The sequence below is a fragment of the Dreissena polymorpha genome, chromosome 2 (genome assembly GCF_020536995.1).
Source record: "Dreissena polymorpha isolate Duluth1 chromosome 2, UMN_Dpol_1.0, whole genome shotgun sequence".
Taxonomy (NCBI): Eukaryota; Metazoa; Mollusca; class Bivalvia; order Myida; family Dreissenidae; genus Dreissena; species Dreissena polymorpha.
The window spans coordinates 108,274,393-108,296,921 of NC_068356.1; the positions used below are offsets into that span (position 1 = coordinate 108,274,393).

At 38.5% G+C, this 22,529-nt stretch overlaps 1 protein-coding gene across 1 annotated transcript in view; it reads right to left on the minus strand.

Annotated features, from left to right (window-relative positions):
• Positions 1-22,529, minus strand: part of LOC127868396 (fatty acid synthase-like) — an 84,808-nt gene that overhangs the window by 11,179 nt on the left and 51,100 nt on the right. The window contains exons 25-28 of the mRNA XM_052410146.1: positions 16,872-17,037; positions 16,234-16,482; positions 2,874-3,001; positions 303-380 (exon numbers count right to left, since the gene is read on the minus strand). Of these exons, the coding sequence (XP_052266106.1) occupies positions 303-380; positions 2,874-3,001; positions 16,234-16,482; positions 16,872-17,037 (621 nt within the window). The remainder of the gene's footprint in view (positions 1-302; positions 381-2,873; positions 3,002-16,233; positions 16,483-16,871; positions 17,038-22,529) is intronic.

Consider the following 22,529-nt stretch of genomic DNA (forward strand, 5'->3'; position numbering starts at 1 on the left):
TTATTAAACTGGGTCAGTGACCTCACAAAATGACTCTTAACACATGTGTGAGTTTCAATTGAATATTTGTAGCAGAAACAATAATATGGAGTAATTGCATATTTACCTCAACCAGACCATTACGCAGATGGCGACTGAGTCAGTTGGGCGAGTAGCATTGCTTGGACTTAATACAGCGAATAGCTGAGTTTCAACTAAACATGTTTTACTCAACAAACACACCATTAATTCTTGAATTGGATACAAAACAGGGTTTTATTGAGATTGGTTTCCCTTGACAACTGTTTCTAGGCAGAGGGTACCTGCTGTTGATCCTGGTTGGGTACTGGCCTCCAACTGTCCCTAAGGTTACATAGCTCTTGCACCGTCATCCTTCTAATCTAAACAAAACACAGGACAACATTGAGTCTCCTGGTAAATTAAAGGACTATTGTAAGAATTGTTTGGCTTGGATAGCGCTAAATTGATTTCTTTTTAATTCAAGTAACACGTAAATATTTAACTTGAATAAAAAACGTGCACATTTTTAAAAAGTTAGTATCAATATTCCATGCAATCATTTTACAATTTTTATGTGTGCTGTTCCTTTTTATACAAGTTAAAAAAAGGAATGGTAAAAAACTACAACATTGGTGAAATATGTTTTGTATATGTATCGTGTAACTATACTGAATTGTATAATACGACTTAATTAATGAGTAAAAATACATGCACAATTTATAAAACACACTGAACTTATAGTGACCTGTTGGTTATAGTCATCTCAAGGACATCACAGTCAGAAATCTTTTTGAAATTCAGAAGGACATCAAAAGAAAACACTTGACAAAGTACAACCCCTTACAAGAACACACATTTACAGTAGACATACTAACGCTGCCAATAGTTTACTTGAGAACATCTATTACAATATGCACAATACTAAATAAGTTATCAATCCTTGCTAAAATGCATATAAAACCATGAAAATCCTTTATGAAACAAATCCAAATATTTAACAAGCAAATTCGTTGAATTGATATCCCCTGCCAATATGCTTCTGGACACAAAAGTGTTATATTTGACACTCAAAAAAGCATTTTTTCAAGATACAAAGGGCCATTACTCCGTTATTAACAGATGGTGTACAATGCCATTTGGCGTGCATCATCCTCTTATCCATATATATATACTCATACCAAGTTTCAATGAAATCAGCCAAAGCACTTCCAAGATATGGCTCCGGACACACAAAACAAGCATTTTTTCAAGATACAAAGGGCCATAACTCTGTTATTAACAGATGGTGTACTATGCCATTTGGCATGCATCATCCTTTTATCCATATATATACTCAAACCAAGTTTCAATGAAATCCACCAAAGCACTTCCAAGATATGGCTCCGGACGGACGGACGGAAAGGCGGACGGACGGAAAGATGGACGGACGGACGGACAACACCAAAACAATATCCCTCTGCCTAAAGTGGGGAATAACAAGAGCACCAAATAACTGGTGCCAACACTCGGCTGCGGGTACAGTTTTAAATAAACGAAAGCTTGTCTGAATGTCACAGTGACCCCCTGTGGCGTATATAACTCATCAAGGTGCATCTACATATGATGTTTCAAAGTTGTAGGTGGAAGCACTTTGATTTAAGAGCCAATGTAAAGGTTTTAGCACGAAACGGACGGCGGACGACAGGACGAGCTGGCTATGACAATACCTTGGGTTTTCTCCGAGCTAAAAATGACTTTTTTTCTATTCTGTTCTTCATAAATATTTAACTCAATTATTAATCAGCCTACCGGTATTTCAAACCAACCCTTCATGTTTTCTATGCTTCAGCTAAGGACTTCAGGAGCTACAGCAGCTGTTACTCTGTTACATGTCACAACTTTTCCGTAACGTACATGACTTTTAATTTTGATATCTCATACATGCCAGAAATTTTCAGGTCCAAATCGGGACTTTCCTTAAAAATTGTCGGGACATTTGACCAAAAAGCGGGACACCTAAAACGATCAATCATTTCACCTTTTCTTTAGTCAGTAATCAGTATATTACTTACAAAAACTCTTAATTTCTGCCCAATATTGATGATAAATGTGTGATCAGAATTTCGTGAACGCATACGTTCTCCATTTTCCAGAAGTAAACACACTCCATGAACTGAAATGTGGGGTGTCCCCGTTTGCGTCGATTTGACATCCAATTGGTGCAGGGATATCCCCGTGAACCTATGTAAATCATGTGACACGATGTGAGCGAATCGAGCACTATTCTTATTCAACCAATCGTAAATTAACTCTAAATTTAGATTGATGCAATATGTACAAACTATTTTCTGAAAATCCGTCGAAAACGAAAGGTAATTTGTGAGAAACATCAATGTGTATTGGACAGCATTCAATTTGTTTGATGTACAAAATCGGTGTTTTGACAGGTTTGATAACTTTGGGTTGTATAATACACAGGATAATATTATTGTTGTACTTGATTGGGCCATGAAATACAAACGCAGGCGGCGTTTATTTCTGTACGATACATCTTTGGATAGCAATTAGCGACTCCTATCATAAAAACACCATGGTGTGAATGCTGATTAAATCAATAAGTTGCCAATAAATCGCCGATAAGGTGTCAAAAACAACACTGGTGCACTCAAGTAGTAGAAGTGGGTTGTAAATTGGGGGCAATAAAGGGATTAGCGATGGTAAGTTTTAGCCAGGAAGAGCTTGAAAAGCGAATTTTATTGGGAACTTATAGACCTTATATTGTTTATAACGAATGTCGGGACAAATTGTCTCATATCGGGATGCCGGGACAAGGAGCCCAAAAGCAGGACTGTCCCGCCCAGATCGGGACGTCTGGCATGTATGTGATATCTTACTTCATCTGTTTTGAAGACCAGAGCTGCATGTTTCTCTAGCAGATGTTTCATCTCCAAGGCAACATATTTATCCACCCCCAGTTCCAGCAGTGATAGGGAGCCGTCCACACGTGACAAATCTTCCAGGCCTGATATACGGTAACAGAAATCTGTTTTCATTTGATGTGTAAATATTAGGATTTTTATATTTTTATAATAAAAACAAAGTCAGAAAACTATGCTAATGTAAAAGATTCTTCCTGAAATGTCAGTCAAGAGGTAAAAATATTGCAGACCATAAATAATCAGATAATAAATATAGCAAGTGCACAACTTCATCATTAGCAGGCGAATGAAAGTTTGAAAGTTGAATGTAAACAAGTGTTCCTTATACCTTATACGTCTCCTAAATAAACAACAAACACAACGATATAAATTGAAAATACAGCTTGTATTTTGGTATCTATGCGTACGACCAGATGACACATTTATAACATATGACAATAAACAAATGTGAACAATTAACATTTTGATATAGATTTCATAACTCATACATAAATTAACGCTCATATAGTTTAAAACAACAACAAAAATATATTCATGCAGATAATCATTTTCATGAGAAAAATAAAATATTAAGAAAATTTACGTGTTCTCTGGTTCGTATCGCAAAGCCGAATGGCTATTCCACGAGCATATTTGCCCGCCAAAACAATACACTGAGCGACCCCTACAGGAGACTTTCTTATGCATAGGAAAATAATTTTCCTCTAATTCGCTGCGCTCAAACTAGGAAAATTATATTAGGAATACATTGTAAGGAGGACCAACTCTCCTTGCCTGATGGAGGGGGGACATTGATAGAACCTAAACAATGCCAAACCAAGTTTCTCCATGAATAGACCAGTTGAATGTTATTGTTTACATTCAAGACTTTTTGCACTTGCTGGTTGGCAAACATCTGAAACAGGAAAGACACAGATAGTTGCTGTTATTCCGATCATTATATGACGTTAAAAGAGGCAGATAGACAGCATAATCAACAGAAATTAACTGTTGATGGACAACTTATCAAAGATCCATACATGATTTCATACGATTGTTGGGAAGAAAACTGTTGTAAGTGGCCTAATGTCCAGTACAGTGATGTGTTTAACTACCCTGTACATTCACCAGGGCTTTACACACAAGACAATATGAATTCTTATCATACCACCACATCGATATCTGCCTGATATAACGTTGCCTGATATATTTTTTTATATCATGGTCAACAGGAAGTTCTTATATCAGTAATGTGTGGAGGATGGTCATACTTCTCTGAATCAATTATAAAGTAATCATTTTTAGTAAAATCAAATCAGATTCAACAAATCAAATAATTTGATACAAAGATGTAATTATTTTAAACACAAAATGCAACACAAACAGCAAAAAACATTTTTTACAAATATTCACAAATATAATATACAAATATTCTTTTCCGCTAAAACTGCAGTTTAGTGAATTTTGTTCATTATTTCTTTAAAATCGGGGACATAGAGGTATGATAAACAGAAAAACAGGTAACTGATCTTTTTGTAATATATAAGGCTCGGCACGAATAAAATAACGGCTCGGCAAGCCTCGCCTGATATATTACAAAAAGATCAGGCTGTAACCTGTTATTCTCTATTTACAAATTTCTTGATGGCTACAATTATGTTGTATCAGGACGTTAGCAAGAAACTCTGACTGTATTCTGACTCACGCATGACTAATTCACAACCGCACGAATCTTCAGATGTGTGAACAACTCCTTTGCCCTTACGCAGAGAGAAATTACAACGTAGTATATAAAAGCCAATTAACAACCACATTAAACAATGCTGCCTTTTCGGTTTGACTGCGAACATGAGACAATCAATATGATAACAGGACCCCTGTTAATTGATCGATTTTGACACAAAGCGTAGTCACCTATTCGGGTAGGCATTGCCATGGAGACGCTGTGGATTAGTGGGAACACAGATTCAAGGTGCAGTTAAGCCTAAGATAAGGTACATGTATATATGGATTTTTTAATTTCCGGGACATTTGACAGATTTCCTGGACTGTGGGACACGTTCTTCATTTCCGAGACAATCCTAGCCAACTGGGACATATGGCATGTATGTCTGACTGCCACAATTGTACCCTTCCAGAAAGTGAACGACAAGAAGCATTGGCACCATCTCTGGCTTCTTAAGAAGAAGCACACTGGCTAAATTGTTGCTGCTCATTGCACATGCAAATCAGGGTAAATTGCGTTTCTGTTATCTTATGATGTGTTGTTTTATTTATTTTTCATTTATATGTAAACAAAAAAATACACATCAACGTAAGGTGTAGAGAAAATGCTTAATAAACATTCACATGTTTCAGAGATGGTGAGACATGCAGCCATATTGCTGCTGTCTTTGTCTCATTCAATTTAGAAGCTGCTATTAAACTTGGGTACAATAATACAGCAAAGACAAGCCAAGCTAACAAGTGGAATCATGCTATTGTGAGAAGATTAGTGGTGATAATATATTATAGAATATCAAACATGTATTCTTTGTTTCTTTGAAGAATGCAAATTATCTTGGGTGACGAATGAATACAATATTTTTTCACTAACTTACTTAAGATATGGATATAAATAGAAAAAAGGAACAGCGGAGCATTGCCATAGCTTATTAAGATTATAAATACAATATCCAACAAGGGACAAAATTGTCACAAAACCAGGTTTTCAAAAAAATATATTTATAACAAGAACTTTGTCACAGACGTGACATATACCCCCACATGCTGCATTGACACAGAATATGTTGCATGTTGTCTTCACAAAACAAGAGAAGCTCATTCATGGTGATTCTTAAGAATTATTATGCCATTATCATTTATGGCCATTTTGACCTTTGAACTCTTGAATTCTTTCTCATGACACGCCATCCAATGACTGTGAACAAAATAAATGTAGATTTTCATTTTAAAATCTCACAATGAATGACATAGTTATGGCCCGGACAAGATCATTTATGGCCATTTTTGACCTTTGAACTCAAAGTGTGACCTTGACCTTGGAGATATCGACGCAATTCTTTTGCATGACACACCATCCAATGAGGTTGAACATAATTATGTGCCAAATGATTTTAAAATCTCACAATCAATGACATAGTTATGGCCCGGACAAGCTCATTTATGGCCATTTTTGACCTTTGAACTTGAAGTGTGACCTTTACCTAGGAGATATTGACGTAATTCTTTCGCACAACACACCGTCCAATGATGGTGAACTTATGTGCCAATGATTTTAAAATCTCATAATGTACGACATAGTTATGGCCCGGACAAGCTTGTTCCGCTCGCCCGCCAGCCTGCCCACCCGCCGACATTCGCCAATCTAATAACCATTTTTTTCCTTTGAAAAACCTGGTTAAAAACCAACACATACATTTGAAATGTTAATATAAGCTGTTATTTCAGGTGACGGGTCAACCGCTTCCAGAAATAAGCGTCCACAAGGCAAAGCATGGCAAAGCTCGCAAAACGAAACCACAACAACCAGCTGTGGTAGTGACCATTGGCAAGAAAGAGTCCTTTAGGCGACTGAAAAGAATATGCCCAGATGCTTGCATATTCTTACAGGATGACTCAGATACTGACACAGCATCAGATGACGAGAACATGCCACCAGTATGATATGCTTCTTATTTGTTTCAAACAAAAAAATATATCAATATCCGCTTATATCACACATAAAAGTAGAGCTAGATAAAAACAAGAGCTGTCACCATTGGATGACTTATGCCCCCTATAAATGCTTGATAGAAGTTATGAGCTTTTTTCAAAACCTAAATGCAGATTTTGACACCTAAACGCAGACCCTAAGTTCAAGGTCAAGGTCACAGGTGTCAAAATTTGTGTGCGTATGGAAAGGCCTTGTCCGTATACACATGCATACCAAATATGAAGGTTATATCTCAATGGACATAGAAGTTATGAGCATTTTTCAAAACCTAAACGCAGATTTCGAAACCTTAACGCGGACCCTAACTTCAAGGTCAAGGTCACAGGGGTAAAAAATTGTGTGCGTATGGAAAGGCCTTGTCCATATACACATGCATACCAAATATGAAGGTTATATCTCAAGGGACATAGAAGTTAAGAGCATTTTTTGAAACCTAAACGCAGATTTCGAAACCTAAATGCGGACCCTAAGTTCAAGGTCAAGGTCACTGGGGTAAAACATTTTGTGCGTATGGAAAGGCCTTGTCCATATACACATGCATACCAAATATGAAGGTTATATCTCAAGGGACATAGAAGTTATGAGCATTTTTCAAAACCTAAACGCAGATTTCGAAACCTAAGCGCGGACCCTAACTTCAAGGTCAAGGTCACAGGGATAAAAAAATTTGTGCGTATGGAAAGGCCTTGTCCATATACACATGCATACCAAATATGAAGGTTATATCTCAAGGGACATAGAAGTTATGAGCATTTTTCGAAACCTAAACGCAGATTTCGAAACCTAAACGCGGACCCTAAGTTCAAGGTCAAGGTCACAGGGGTAAATTTTTTTGTGCGTATGGAAAGGCCTTGTCCATATACACATGCATACCAAATATGAAGGTTATATCTCAAGGGACATAGAAGTTATGAGCATTTTTCGAAACCTAAACGCAAAGTGTGACGGAAAGACGGACAGACAGACGGACGGACAGACGGACAGTCCGATCACTATATGCCCCCTTTTCTTCGAAAGGGGGCATAAAAAACATGAAAATAATATAATTGCACCAGGGCTTTCCTTTCAATCATATTTTAATACTTTTCATTGAATTATGACACTAAAGATTGCATGTATTACTTAAAGTGGATTACACAAGGAAGACAAACCAACTCAATATCTGACTTGCTTTCTGAATATTGACACCAAATTTACTGTGAATCAAACCATAAAATGATCTGAAGTATCAATAGTAAATATAACAAGCTTTGAATTGTTTTGTTGAACACAAGTTATTGATTTTTTTAAGATCCTTGTTAAGGAACACAACGTCAGAAAAGAGAACCAGCTGTCAGCTGAAGACATTAAGCGGGAATGCCAGTAGATCATGGATCATTAAAATAACGGCAGTGCAGGCCAGTAACATTGAAAAAATGACTAGAGGCCAGGCCCCAAGCATTTTGTGGCAGAGGCAACGTGTGGGTTGTATAACATCATCTGTGTGCCATGACGTTAAGACCCTGAATTAGTCAACAACCACTTCTAGGTTACTGGATAGGGTGATGAAAATGGATCATTATAACCTTAGCACTATGGACAATATCAAGTATGGAGTTCACAATGAGAAAAAGGCCAGAGACTTATTCCAAGAGTTTGCATCAAGGGAACATGACAACTTGGTTGTGCAAGACAGTAGTGTTGTAATTGATGTAGCATTTCCACTGTTTGCTGATTTCCCAGACAGTGTTAGAGCTTGCTCATGCCATACAGAAGGTTTGATTGAAATCATATGCTGTGCTTGGCACAGAGATATGGATGTGTCGGATATTCCAAATGTCAGCAAAAACTTCGAGTCTGTAACCTTGAAGTTAAGGGAATCGCACAGGTACTACACGCAAATACAATTCCAGATGTTTGTGTGCAATAAACAGTCGTGTGATTCTGTAGTGTACACTGACAAAGGTATATTTACTAGACCATATATTATGACCCTGAATTTGTCAAGCCTTTAATTGACAAGTGTTTGAACTTTGCATTTGACCATCTACTACCAGAGATAATATTCAAGAAAGTGGACGATGAGTGTGCTGTGGAGAGTCATTGCAGCATTGAGATATCCTTGTGGCTCATGTCAGTAATCTGACAAGTCAGTGAATATCCTATAGGCTTCTATTGGATATACATCAGAGGCCCGATAACACAAACAAGCAAAATTGTGCTACATATCTTAAAGACCCCTCCCCGACTATGCATCATCCAGATAGCATAGTTATTCAAACAAACAAAACGGTCCAGATTGTGTCATGGCGATACAGACAAGTTGCATAATAAACAGAGAAATTCTGAATGGATATACAACACAGAAATAAAACTGAAAGTATTGTGAATCAAAGCGAACTAAACGTTTACAATAGGATATACATCGGGAAACTGGTAAAATCACACAGAAATTTGTTACTGCAATTACGATAGAGTCTTTGAATGCTGTAATAAAGAAAGATAATACATTGGGAAACTGGCCTATCATTGTGGGCCCCTTAAGAATCAGGGGCCCAAGGCTGCAGCCTTGTTAGCCTATTGCTTAATCCTGCCCTGATAAAATGTTAACAAGAGCACTGCATGACGGGTGCTACACTCGGCTGCGAAAGCTTGTCAGATTTTTTTTTTTTCACAGTGACCTTGACCTTTGACATAGTGACCCAAAATATGTGTGGCGTGTAGAACTCAAGGTGCATCTACATATAAAGTTTCAAAGTTGTAGGTGGAAGCACTTTGATTTTAGAGACAATGTTGTGGTTTTTGTTTAAGTTTTATATTAGAGGTCACAGTGACCTTGACCTTTGACCTAGCTACCCAAAAATGGGTGTGGCATGTAGAACTCATCAAGGTGCAACTACATATTAAGTTTCAAAGTTGTAGGTGGAAGCACTTTGATTTCAGAGCCTATGTTAAAGTTTGATATTAGAGGTCACAGTGACCTTGACCTTTGACCTCGTGACCCAAAAATGGGTGTGGTGTGTAGAACTCATCAAGGTGCATCTACATATGAAGTTTCAAAGTTGTAGGTGGAAGCACTTTGATTTTACAGCCAATGTTAAGGTTTTAGCACGACGCCTACGGCGGACGGCAGATGAGCTGGCTATGACAATAGCTCGGGTTTTCTCCGAAAACAGCCTCGCTAAAAATGGAATCTTACGCTAGTGTTCTTTTGATAAATGTAAAAAGTGTACACTAATGGCATGTATCCCTGCATATAAATCTTTTATGTTAATTTAAAAACAAGTCATTAAACAAAAAATACCCTTGTAAACATGTAATGCTGTTTCCTTATATAGGATTTGATATGGTTGTTTATAAAAGAAACAATGACAAGTCTACTTGAACTTCAACTTTTAGTTTTTATTTGTGAATTTATAGGCACATGATAAAATAAGAACAACTGTTATTCTACTGCACGCGTATATAGGTGCAACAAAATGAGAAATAAATAACATGTAAGGCAAGAATGGCAATTTTGCAATAAAGATCTCTAAACAATATCACTGATGAATATACTCTACTATTTTAAATCTATGCACCTTTAAACATAAAAATTTCAATATGGACTCATTTTTATAATATAAACAAATAACTGACATCATTCTATCGAATTTCATTGTATTGCTCATACATACATACTTGAGATCATTCACAAATGCCATCAAGAACATGCAAATGTCACAAATTGCTCATAATGACTTTTCATGATTACTGTCCAGAATCAGTCCATGTGGCTTCAATTATTAGTTATTAACAAGAGATGTGTTCGTCAGAAACACAATGCCCCTATTGCGCCGCTTTGAAATAAAATTCTATTTATCATTTGGCAGGTATAGAAATCATCTCCCTTTAAAGTTATAACTTCCCTTAGATTTTGTCCAATCAAACCGGGAGGGGGGGGGGGGGGTCTGTAGACAGTCAAAAATGACCAAGTCAGACATCACTGACAACCAAGGCCTGTGGTTTATCAAAGAGATCATAGCCAGAGTTCATCATGTATCTATGGACATAAGTCCACAGGTATGTAATGAACCCTAACATTCACAAATTAGTGCAGGAAAGAAATTATAATTATATCATTAAAAAAAAAACTTTGACAAATCAATCATTTGAGTTATAAATAATCAAAACAAAAGCACTGCCTTGCGGGTGCAGACCGCTCATCTATTTTTCTTTTGAAAGGTGAAGGGACCTATCTCAATTTCAATCACAAAGGAGGGAGGGGTGGAGTGGAGAGGGGTGTATAGTGTGGGGGTGTGGTCATTTATTACATTATCTTCCAACAAGGGACAAAATTGTCACAAAACCAGGTTTTCAGTTGAAAAAAGTCTGATAAAGGGAGACAATTCAAAATGTGTATTGTTAACCCCCTTGTGTAAAATTGACCTTGATTTCAATTAAAAAAAAAAAAGAGATGTGTTCGTCAGAAACACAATGCCCCCTATTGAGCCGCTTTGAAATTAAATTTATTTTTTTTTTTTGTTTTGACCTTTGACCTTGAAGGATGACCTTGACCTTGAACTTCCACCACTCAAAATGTGCAGCTTTATGAGCCCGGACAAGCTCATTTATGGCCATTTTTGACCTTCAAACTCAAATTGTGACCTTGACCTTGGAGATATCGACGTAATTCTTTCGCGCGACACACCGTCTAATGATGATAAACAAATGTGCCAAATGATTTTTAAATCTGACAATGAACGACAAAGTTATGGCCCGGACAAGCTTGTTCTGCCCCCCCGCCAGCCCGCCCGCCCGCCAGCCCGCCCGCCCACTGACATTCGCCAATCTAATAACCAGTTTTTTCCTTCGGAAAACCTAGTTAAAGATGAAAAAAAATGAAAAAAAAAAAAAAAATTTGGGGGGGGGGGGGATTATTGGGTGGGATGGTTGGACAGTATTTCAAAAATAAAATAATAAAAATAAGTATTTGTGTTTTTTAACCATGTTTGAAAAAAACAAGAGATGTGTTTGTCAGAAACACAATGCCCCCTATTGCGCCGCTTTGATTTTTTTTTTTTTTTTTTACCTTTGACCTTGAAGGATGACCTTGACCTTAAACTTCCACCACTCAAAATGTGCAGCTTTATGAGAAGGCCGCTTTGAAATATTATTTGTTTTACCTTTGACCTTGAAGGATGACCTTGACCTTGAAGTATGACCTTGACCTTGAACTTCCACCACTCAAAATGTGCAGCTTCATGATAACGCCGCTTTGAATTATTTTTTTTTACCTTTGACCTTAAAGGATGACCTTGACCTCGAAGAATGACCTTGACCTTCAACCACTCAAAATGTGAAGCTTCATGACAACGCCGCTTTGAATATTTAATTTTTGTATTTTGACCTTTGACCTTGAAGGATGACCTTGACCATGAAGGATGACCTTGACCTTGAACTTCCACCACTCAAAATGTGCAGCTTCATGAGAACGCCGCTTTGATTTTTTTTTTTTTTTTTACCTTGAAGGATGACATTGACCTTGAACTTCCACCACTCAAAATGTGCAGCTTCATGATAACGCCGCTTTGAATTTTTATATATTTTTTTTTTCCTTTGACCTTGAAGGATTACCTTGACCTTGAACTTCCACCACTCAAAATGTGCAGCTTCATGATAACGCCGCTTTGAAATTTTTATTTTTACCTTTGACCTTGAAGGATGACGTTGACCTTGAAGAATGACCTTGACCTTGAACTTCCACCACTCAAAATGTGCAGCTTCATGAGAACGCCGCTTTGAAATTTTTTATTATTTTGTTTACCTTTGACCTTGAAGGATGACCTTGACCTTGAAGGATGACCTTGACCTTGAACTTCCACCACTCAAAATGTGCAGCGTCATGAGAACGCCGCTTTGAAATTAAAAAAAAAATTGACCTTGAAGGATGACCTTGACCTTGAACTTCCACCACTCAAAATGTGCAGCTTCATGAGATACACATGCATGCCAAATATCAAGTTGCTATCTTCAATATTAAAAAAGTTATGGCCAATGTTAAAGTTTTCGGATGGACAGACGCCATATATTTGATATTTGACCTTGAAGGATGACCTTGACCTTCACCTGTCACCACTCAAAATGTTCAGCCCCATGAGATACACATGCATGCCAAATATCAAGTTGCTATCTTCAATATTGAAAACGTTATGGCCAATGTTAAAGTTTTCGGACGGACAGACACCATAAATTTGACATTTGACCTTGAAGGATGACCTTCACCTTTCACCACTGAAAATGTGCAGCTCCATGAGATACACATGCATGCCAAATATCAAGTTACTATCTTCAAAAGTGAAAAAGTGATGGCCAATGTTAAAGTTTTTTTCGGACGGACGGACGGACAGTTCAACTGCTATATGCCACCCTACCAGGGGCATAAAAATTATTTTTTTGGGGTGGGGGTGGGGGGGTATAGTGTGAGGGTGGGGTGGTCATTTATTAGATGATCTTTAATTTAAAAAAAAATAATAATGGGGGGGATTGAGGGGGGATTCGGGGGTGGAGGGATTTGGGGGGGCGTGGGGGATGGTTTGGGTGGAGTCTATTGTGGTATGTAAGGTAAGAGTTGTTTTGTCAAAGTATCATTCGAATCTAATCAGAAATAAAGAAGTTATGGCAATTTTAGCAAAATTTAATAATTTGACCTTGAGAGTCAAGGTCATTCAAAGGTCAAGGTAAATTTCAACTTGCCAGGTACAGTAACCTCATAATAGCATGAAAGTATTTGAAGTTAAAAAGCAATAGCCTTGATACTTTAGAAGTAAAGTGGATCTTAACACAAAATGTAACCATATATTCAAAGTTACTAAGTCAAAAAAGGGCCAAAATTCCGTAAAAATGACAACCAGAGTTATGCAACTTGTCCTTTACTGTCCCCTTATGATAGTTTGCGAGTGTTCCAAGTATAAAAGCAATATCTATGATACTTTAGGGGTAAAGTGGACCAAAACACAAAACTTAACCAAATTTTCAAGTATAAAGGGCCCATAATTCCGTCAAAATGCCAGTCAGAGTTACATAACTTTGCCTGCACAGTCCCCTTACGATAGTTAGTAAGTGTTGCAAGTATGAAAGCAATAGCTTTGATACTTAAGGAATAAAATTGACCTTAACACACAACTTAACCAAATTTTCCATTTTCTAAGTATAAAAAGGGCACATAATTCTGTCAAAATGCCAGTCAGAGTTACATAACTTTGCCTGCCCAGTCCCCTCATGATAGTAAGTGTACCAAGTTTGAATGCAATAGGATTGATACTTCATGAGAAAAGTGGACCTAAACACAAAACTTAACCGGACGCCGACGCCAACACCGACGCCGACGCCAAGGTGATGACAATAGCTCATAAATTTTTTTCAAAAATAGATGAGCTAATAAAAAATCTGTACAGTAACTGTGAAAAGAACTTAAATTCTTGGTAAGGAAATATATAATCTGAGATTTATAATTATATAAATTACTTACCTTGAAAATAATTGTCTCTAACAAATCTCTATTTTTAGTAGCAAATAATTAAAAGCCACTACCGTGCCTGTAGATTCACCACTCAAAATGTGCAGCTCCATGAGATACACATGCATGCCAAATGTCAAGTTGTTATGTTCAATATTGAATAATTATCTCCCTTTAAAGCTTATTACTTCCCTTGGATTTGTATTTTTGACCTTATACCTTGAAGGATGACCTTGACCTTGACCTTTTACCACGATGTGTTTGTCAGAAACACAATGCCACCTACTGCACCGCTTTGATTTATTTAACAAAAATATATAATTTGGCAGGTCAGATAATTATGTCCATTTAAAGCTTATTACTTCCCTTGGATTAGTTTTTTCGACCCCGTGACCTAGTTTTTGACCCAGCATCACCCAAATTCGAACTTGACCTAGATATTGTCTAGATACAACTTCTGACCAAGTTTAGTAAAGATCGGATAAAAATATTTGAATTAGCGAGCGGACACGAAAAGTGTGACAGACTGACAGACGGACAGTGTGAAAACTTTATACCCCCTTTTCTTTGAAAGGGGGCATAAAAAATAATAAGCTTTGGAATTTCATTAGTCATTGCACCACATATTTCCAAAATGTCATCAGCATGTTTTAACAGGACATTTTGCAGAATTCTGAAATTTTAAATTCTTCCAATTGCATGTTACACGTATATTCTGGCTCTGGACAGTTGTCCAGCAGTCTCCACCTCCTCCGCGAAAACTGTTTCTTTTCTCTCCCAAGGGTGGAATGGCAAGTTTATCTCCGCGCACAGCCGATGCCTCTTCAATAAGAAATCCTCCGTCTGCAAGGTCAAGATCCCCTGGCTCCAATACCTCATAGAAACCAGACTTTTCAGTTATTTTTCAGTTGGACACTCGACCACCCCAATACTGTGATATGAAACTAATGGCACCTTATTGGGTTATCCCAACTAAAATTTTTAGAGTGTTTGAGAGTGTTACGGTGTTTATAATTGGACCAGGTCTTTGCTTTAGCATCTAGGTTGTAACACCTCACTGTAATCAATTATAACCCTGCATTTGTTGTACGTCCTTTTAAATGACTTTGGCATGTTCTTTATTACTTTTCCTTTTGACCATCATTAAATACTAAATCTTACACTTTGTGCTGATACTGGTATGCACTGCGACAGTATTTTAGACACTGAGTAGGACAGATGTTAAATCAATACTTTAACTCACTGTTTGTAAAATTTAGTCAAAGCTTCATTAGCACCAGCAACAGTTGGACACCTGCAGATAACTTGCTGATGCTTTTGATGAAGACTTCAACAAGGCCCAACACAAAAAGGAAGGCAGCTATGGATGGAAGCCCTGTGTAGGCCTTAACATGATGACTTTTCATGTTGGTATATGTAAACTTGCCAGCATTGATTTCTTTCTTGAGTTTGTCATTTTCTTCTAGACGGCATTGGTATTCCTTCTGAATGCCAGTGTAGTTTTGCTGCAGTTCTTCTAACTGCTGTACAAGCAGACCTGGATCTGTGTTGGTGCCAAATAAAAGGCATCTAAAAACATATAAACATTTATTTTATTGTTAATAAATATAGAAAATAATGTATCCTTTAACTAATCATTTTTATTGCAGTAGGACAAGAAATAGGTAGGAAAAACGTTAAAAGTAACAAAATATATTTTTTCAGATAACTTGCATGTTAATAAAAGCAATGCAAACAAGAGTATGAAGAAATCAAGAAATCAGGTAATTTGATGTAACTTACCTCCAACAAAGTGCACGTTGCAAATCTGATCGTGTTTTGCAGGCAGCAATACTTTATTGCCTCCGTTCAGTGTGGTTCATTTCACAGAAATTAACCATTTTTGCAATCTGTCCTCCTCTTTTGCGAATCGAAAAAATGAAACATAGTTCCCTTTCTGAAATCTGTTTGTGCAGCCTGGTGCACTGCAACTTACAGGCATGTTGATATTTGTGTACAAATTTACCTGTTTTTGTTCTGATTCTTAGGTAAAATGGCTTCTTTTTGCCAACCAGTGGGCGGAGTCTAATTTTAGCAGGTGCGCGTTGACGTCACTCGTCAACTGGTCTATAAAACTGGTCTTATTTAGGTAGAACATTCCTTACCAAGCAAGCGGCCCACCATGGTAATAACATCAGACGGCCCAGATTCACAGTCCTTCTCCCTCCTGGGGCCTGATATCCCATGAGACACATCCACGATGGAGGTGTCACACATGAGGGCCTTCTCCAACTCATCACTGTCCAGTCTCCACGGTTCCCCACTGGTCATCTGCTGGTTCCCACTTGTTATCTGCTGCTCCCCACTGGTAATCTGCTGCCCCTCACTGCAGGGAACCATATGCAGAATTCGGCCTTAAATAGATCAAACATCATGTTGTCATTGTTTGCTTTTTTATGACACAAAAACAGCTCTTAATAGAAAATTACATGTTTAATTAGGGATGTAACAGGCTACACAAAACATTAACAGTTCGACCAATTATTGTACCAGTAATCAACCGGATAAATGAACAACCTTTAATTTAAAAAGTTTAACTGTGCTTAAAAAAATGTCAAAGTGTAATCTATTTAAAATGAAAGTAATAAATTGTATCCCTTGTATTTATTATTGAACAAAAATCCAGATAACATATAAGGTTTGTCGGCACTTTTTTGGCACATGAGCATTTAAAAAAAAACACTTATGAAATTAGCATGCAAGCTGACAATACTTGTGTAGAGCATAAATTGTTCCCTCAAACCTGGTAGTGCCTCTGCCTTTCTCTTCTCCATCAAGCTTATGAGTTGCTGGTCCACTTCCCCGCCAATCTGCACGAGTACAAACCAGTCTAGAGACTTGATGCCATGAGTTGAGTGGTCAAGGTTGACTGCACCGACAACAGGAGGGTCCTGCTGGTCTTCAGACATCTACAATGGTTCATTGATTAATGCTGGATACAAATGTATCATGACATCAAACAATTGCATTTGAAATTAAGGCAATACAAAACAATAAAATGTCATGTGAAAATGTTCTGCGTATTTTAGTAACAGTTGATTAATTGTGTTGATGTCTATCTTGTGATGAGAAGCTCCAGCGTTTCAATAATTGATCTCAAAGAAACAAAGTACTGGTACCAAACAAGAGATGTGTTTGTCAGAAACACAATGCCCCCTACTGAGTCGCTTTGAAATAAAATTTCTATTTATCATTTGGCAGGTATAGAAATCATCTCCCTTTAAAGCTAATTTCTTCCCTTGGATTTTTTCTAATCCAACCAGGGAGGGGGGGGGGGGTCTGTAGACAGTCAAAAATGACCAAGTCAGACATCACTGACAACCAAGGCCTGTGGTTTATCAAAGAGATCATAGCCAGAGTTCATCATGTATTTAAGGACATAAGGCCACAGGTATTTAAAAAAAAAAATTGACAAATCAATCATTTGAGTTATAAATAATCAAAATAAACAATCTGTACAGTAACTGTGAAAAGAACTTAAATTCTTGGTAAGGAAATATTTAATCTGAGATTTAGAATTATATAAATTACTTCCCTTGAAATAATTGTCTCTAGTAAATCTCTATTTTTAGTAGCAAATAATTAAAAGCCACTACCGTGACTGTAGATTCACCACTCAAAATGTGCAGTTCCATGAGATACACATGCATGCTAAATACAAATTTTTAAAGTAAAATTCATTTTAATTATTAAATACTTACCTGTTATCTCTAGCTAATCCCTTTCCAGGGAGTTAATCATCCGGAAAACTTTAAGCGCTGGGAATCATCCACCTCTAATAAAGAAAACCAAGTCAGGTTAAACATAGTACAATGTAACCTAACCGGAAAACAAGAACAACAACTCATCTTTCCTTTACAAAAACATAAAATGTCGATGAACGGGGTGGGAGGTGGGACTTACCGATAACAGGTAAGTATTTAATAATTAAAACGAATTTTACTTTAAAAATTTGTTTTAATATCATAAATAATTACCAGTTATCCTTAGCTGATTTTGCAGCTGCGGCGGGAAGGTTCGCATATTTTTTCCCATCACAGCAGAACCCATATTTAGGGTTTTCAGCCAGAGATCGTAGATCATGTCCTCAGATTATCGTCGCTAGTACCATATTGTACGTACTTAATTCTCGGATGGCCTAGAGTACTTACGCCATAGAACAAATTACAGTTTGAGCCACAACAAGAGGACCCAACATATACAAATTGTCTTGTTGGCACTCAAGAGAACGAAGATAAAAAGAGGAGAAGGTGGTAGGATTCCTCCAGAAAGCAGCTTGAAGCACTTCAGACAGTGGGGTATAATTAATATAAGCCCACGAAGCTGAAAGAGCTCTTAATTCATACGGTCTTATCTTAAACAGGGATAAATCACTGGATGAAAGAGAAGAATAAGCTTTCTTAATTGTCGAGGCTATCCAACGGGAAATAGAAGCCGCAGACACATCGCCCCCCCTTTAAATTGAATGAAAAGTCTTTTACGAGAACCTCGAATAAACTTTACTCTCTTAAGGTAGAACTTCAAAGCCCTTACTGGGCAAAGGAGTCTATCATCATCTTCATGTCCACAAGTTCTAGAAAGACTTGGAACTTGGAAGCCATAGAGGGAAGTTGATTTTTAGCAAGAAATCCTGGTTGACATAATAATGTAACAGATCCATCGACAGCATCAAAACGAAGATGGTTATCTTCTATAGAAAGAGCATGAATTTCACTTCTCCGTTTGGATGAAGCCATAGTAAGAAGAAAAACGGTCTTCCAGGTTAGGAACTGTAAAGAAGCCTGATCAAGAGGTTCATAGGGAGCCTTAGTAAGCGAACCAAGTACACAAGCTTAATCCCATTTAGGAGCCAGTGTTCGAGATACAGGACGTTTAAGTTCCATAGCTCTAATCAGTTCCGAAATCGCTAGATCAGCACAGATTGGTGATGACTTAGTAAAAGCCAATGTATGCGAAATCATAGATCTGTATCCTTTGATAGAGCTAAGAGAAAGTTTCTTATCATCAAAAAGATAGATGAGAAAATCCGCTATGCGTCTAGCAGAGGGATTGAGGGGATCGAATACACCAATTAGAGAAGAGTTTCCAGCAAGCATCATAGACTGCTCTGGTGGATTTTCTCCTTGCAGAAGCAACGAGGGTTGAAGCCCTGACAGAAAAACGATTCTTCTGCAGAGAATGCCTGATAACGGCCAGACGTGTCAGTGAAACATTACTGGATTCATATGTAGTCTGCCTCTTTGAGATAGAAGATCTGATCTGTGAGGAAGTTTCCTGGGATAATCGTACACGAGACTGAGAAGATCGTTGAACCAAGAACTCCTGGGCCACCAAGGGGCAATCAGGAGTATCCGGCATGAGCTCACCCTGATTTTTGCCAATATTTGGGGAATTAGAATGGGTGGGGGATAGGCGTAAGCTTCCAGTTGGTCCCAAGCCAACGAAAGCGCGTCTATTGCCCAAGCTGCTGGATCGTAAACTGGACTCACATACAGAGGTAGTCTGTAGTTGTGTCTGGTCGCAAATAGATCAACCAGGGGATAACCGAACTTGAAAAAGATCTGGTTGGTCACTTCTTGATGAAGTGTCCATTCCGATGGAAGTATCTGGTGTTTGCGAGACAACCCATCCGCCAGGGCGTTGAGGCGACCTGGTATGTATTTGGCCAAAATAAAAATGTTGAGTGTTTTGCAAAAAAACAAGTAATTTCTTGGTTTCCAGATAAAGGGATTGAGAATGTGTTCCCCCCTGTGCCTGGATGTAAGCCACCACCGATGTGTTGTCTGTTAACAACATCACACAAGAGTCTCGAAGATGTGACTGGAAATGAGATACAGCTAGAAATACTGCTCGCATTTCTAGATTGTTGATATGAAGGTGAGATTCCTGACGAGGCCACAACCCTGAAACTATTAGACTGAGAGGTTCCAGGTGAGCACCCCATCCTTCCTTGCTCACATCCGTGATAAGATGCAATGACGGTTGCTGAGGAAGAAGTAGTACTCCTGCTAAGAGAGTCTCCTCGTCTAGCCACCACTGAAGATGAGACACTAGGGAAGGATGGATTGGAATCTGTTGTAACAGATTGCCCGGAGACCATTTCCAACAAACTGAGAGATAATGCTGAAGAGGACGTAGGAAAAGACGTCCCAACTGCACAAAGTCTGCTACTGAGCTCAGGATACCGTTGAGAGAGAGGAATTCTTGAGCTGTTATATGAGATTGGGACAAAACCCGCTTGACCTTTACCAGAAGGTCTGATATACGTTGACATGACACTCTGACCCGATTGATGTGTGTCAAGAAATTCATTCCCACGAAAGTGAAGTCCTGAGAAGGAATGAGGTCTGATTTGTCTGCATTGAGAAGGAGTCCTCAAGAGAGGAGTTCCTTCCCAGAGAATTCTAGGTTGGTCAGAAGTAAATGACGATCAAGCTGGTGTAAGAGCCAGTCGTCGAAATACTTTAGAAGAACAATCCCCTGAACTGGGAGGTGAGCTCTGACTGCAGCCATTAGTTTGGTAAAAACTCGTGGGGCGGTCGCCAACCCAAATGGCATGACCCAGAACTGGTAGACTTGGCCATGAAAGGCGAATCGAAGGTACTTCCGGAAGTTGGGATGTATAGGAACATGGCAGTACGCATCTTCCAGATCCAAAGACACCCCCCAGTGCAGGGGTTTGATGGAGTTCCGTATGAAGGAAGGAGTCTCCATTTTGAAAGTTGGTTTGAGAAGGTACATGTTTAACACTTTTAAATCTATTACTGGTCTCCAGGAACCATTTTTCTTTTGAACAATAAAAAGACGACTGTAGAATCCTGGAGAATAAGGATCTTGAACCCTTTCTACCGCCTGTTTTTCCAAGAGCCCGAGAATGGACTGTGGAATATGTGGATGCTGAGATACCAGTTCTGTTGGAACGCAAGAAAGTGAAGGCCTTTTTTCGAATTGAAAAGTCAGGCCTTTTGTCACCAGAGAATGAACCCATGCGTCCGAAGTAATTTGAAGCCATCGGTTTGAAAAATGGAAAAGTCGGGCCCGACTGGTATTTCCAGCATCAGAGGTTGTGGAGGTAGAAAGGGTAGGGGCCTAGGGCTGATAAGGAGGCGGTACGCCCTTGCCAGCAGAAGGTTTGAAATTCCTCTGATCCGGCTTGGGTTAGTCTTTTTCCCAGAATCTCTACCAGAAAACTTCTTAGAAAAAGAAGGTCTGTTATAGGAAGAAGGCCTGTTAGGACCCGACCGTGGATTAACAGCAGGTCTTTTAGAGAAAAGATTGTTTCTCTTAGCCTTCTTGGGTGCTGGAACTGCTGGTGGCCTAAAAGAAGGCTGCTTAAAGGCTCCTTGGCGTTGTCCAGAATTGTTTCTAGCTAAAGAAGCATGAAGTTGGTCATCCTTGTCAGCTGTGATTGCTTCTTGTATCCCTCCACCAAAAAGGAAACCTGATGTGAGAGGAGCCGTTCTGAGCGAGTTCATACCTGGTTCTAAGAGAAAATCTTTAGGTAAAAATGAAAGGATAAGATCTCTACGAATCCTTAACATCTCAGACATTGAAGCAGCAGCATTATGTGAAAGGGATAATGCTGTTCGTAATAGGTGGATCAATAAATCCCGAAGTTGTTCCGGAACTGAATCAGACCAATCACAAACCAAGTGTAACAAAGTTGCTAGCATTAAGTCTACCTGGTTGCATAGACCTAACGGTCTTCGCTCTCTACTTTCCCAATGTTCTATCATGGAAAAAGGGACAGACACTGAAGTATATGAACTAGGCGTCGTAAGCAACAGCTTATTGATGTCTGGATCCTGCGATGGTAATTTAGAACAATCTTAACCGGAAGTCGGATCGGGTACTGGTGGTTTGTAGTTACGTTCCTAAAGTTTAGACTCCGCAAAATCCTTCGGTACTATCCACATATCTCCTCGTTTAGGAATCGTTTTATTCACTGATTCCAACAATTGAAAAACAGATAAGACAGTAGTACCAATCGGAAGGCGTGTATCCAAGCGGGAACGCGCCTAAGTAACCATGGTGGGATCAAGCGTACGAACGAGTTGTTCAGTGATCGAGATCGTTGAATTAGAAGAAGTCTCCACAGGTCATGGACACCAATCTTCACCCAGAGTCTGGAATATCAGCTCGTAAATTTGATTACTGGAAGCCAAAATTTTATCCGTATCAATGTCCGCATCCGATTCAGCTTCACTCTCTACAGGAACAGAGGTGTGTAGAGAAACAGCAGGAACAGGAATGAAACTATCTTGTGCCAGATTGTCTGGTAAAGATGAATGATCATCCACGACATCAGCAATTTGATAATGCTTATCAGCATTGACCGGTACAAAATGACCAGACGCATTCTGTACCCATAGAACATCAGGATTCGAATGGGTAGCATTAG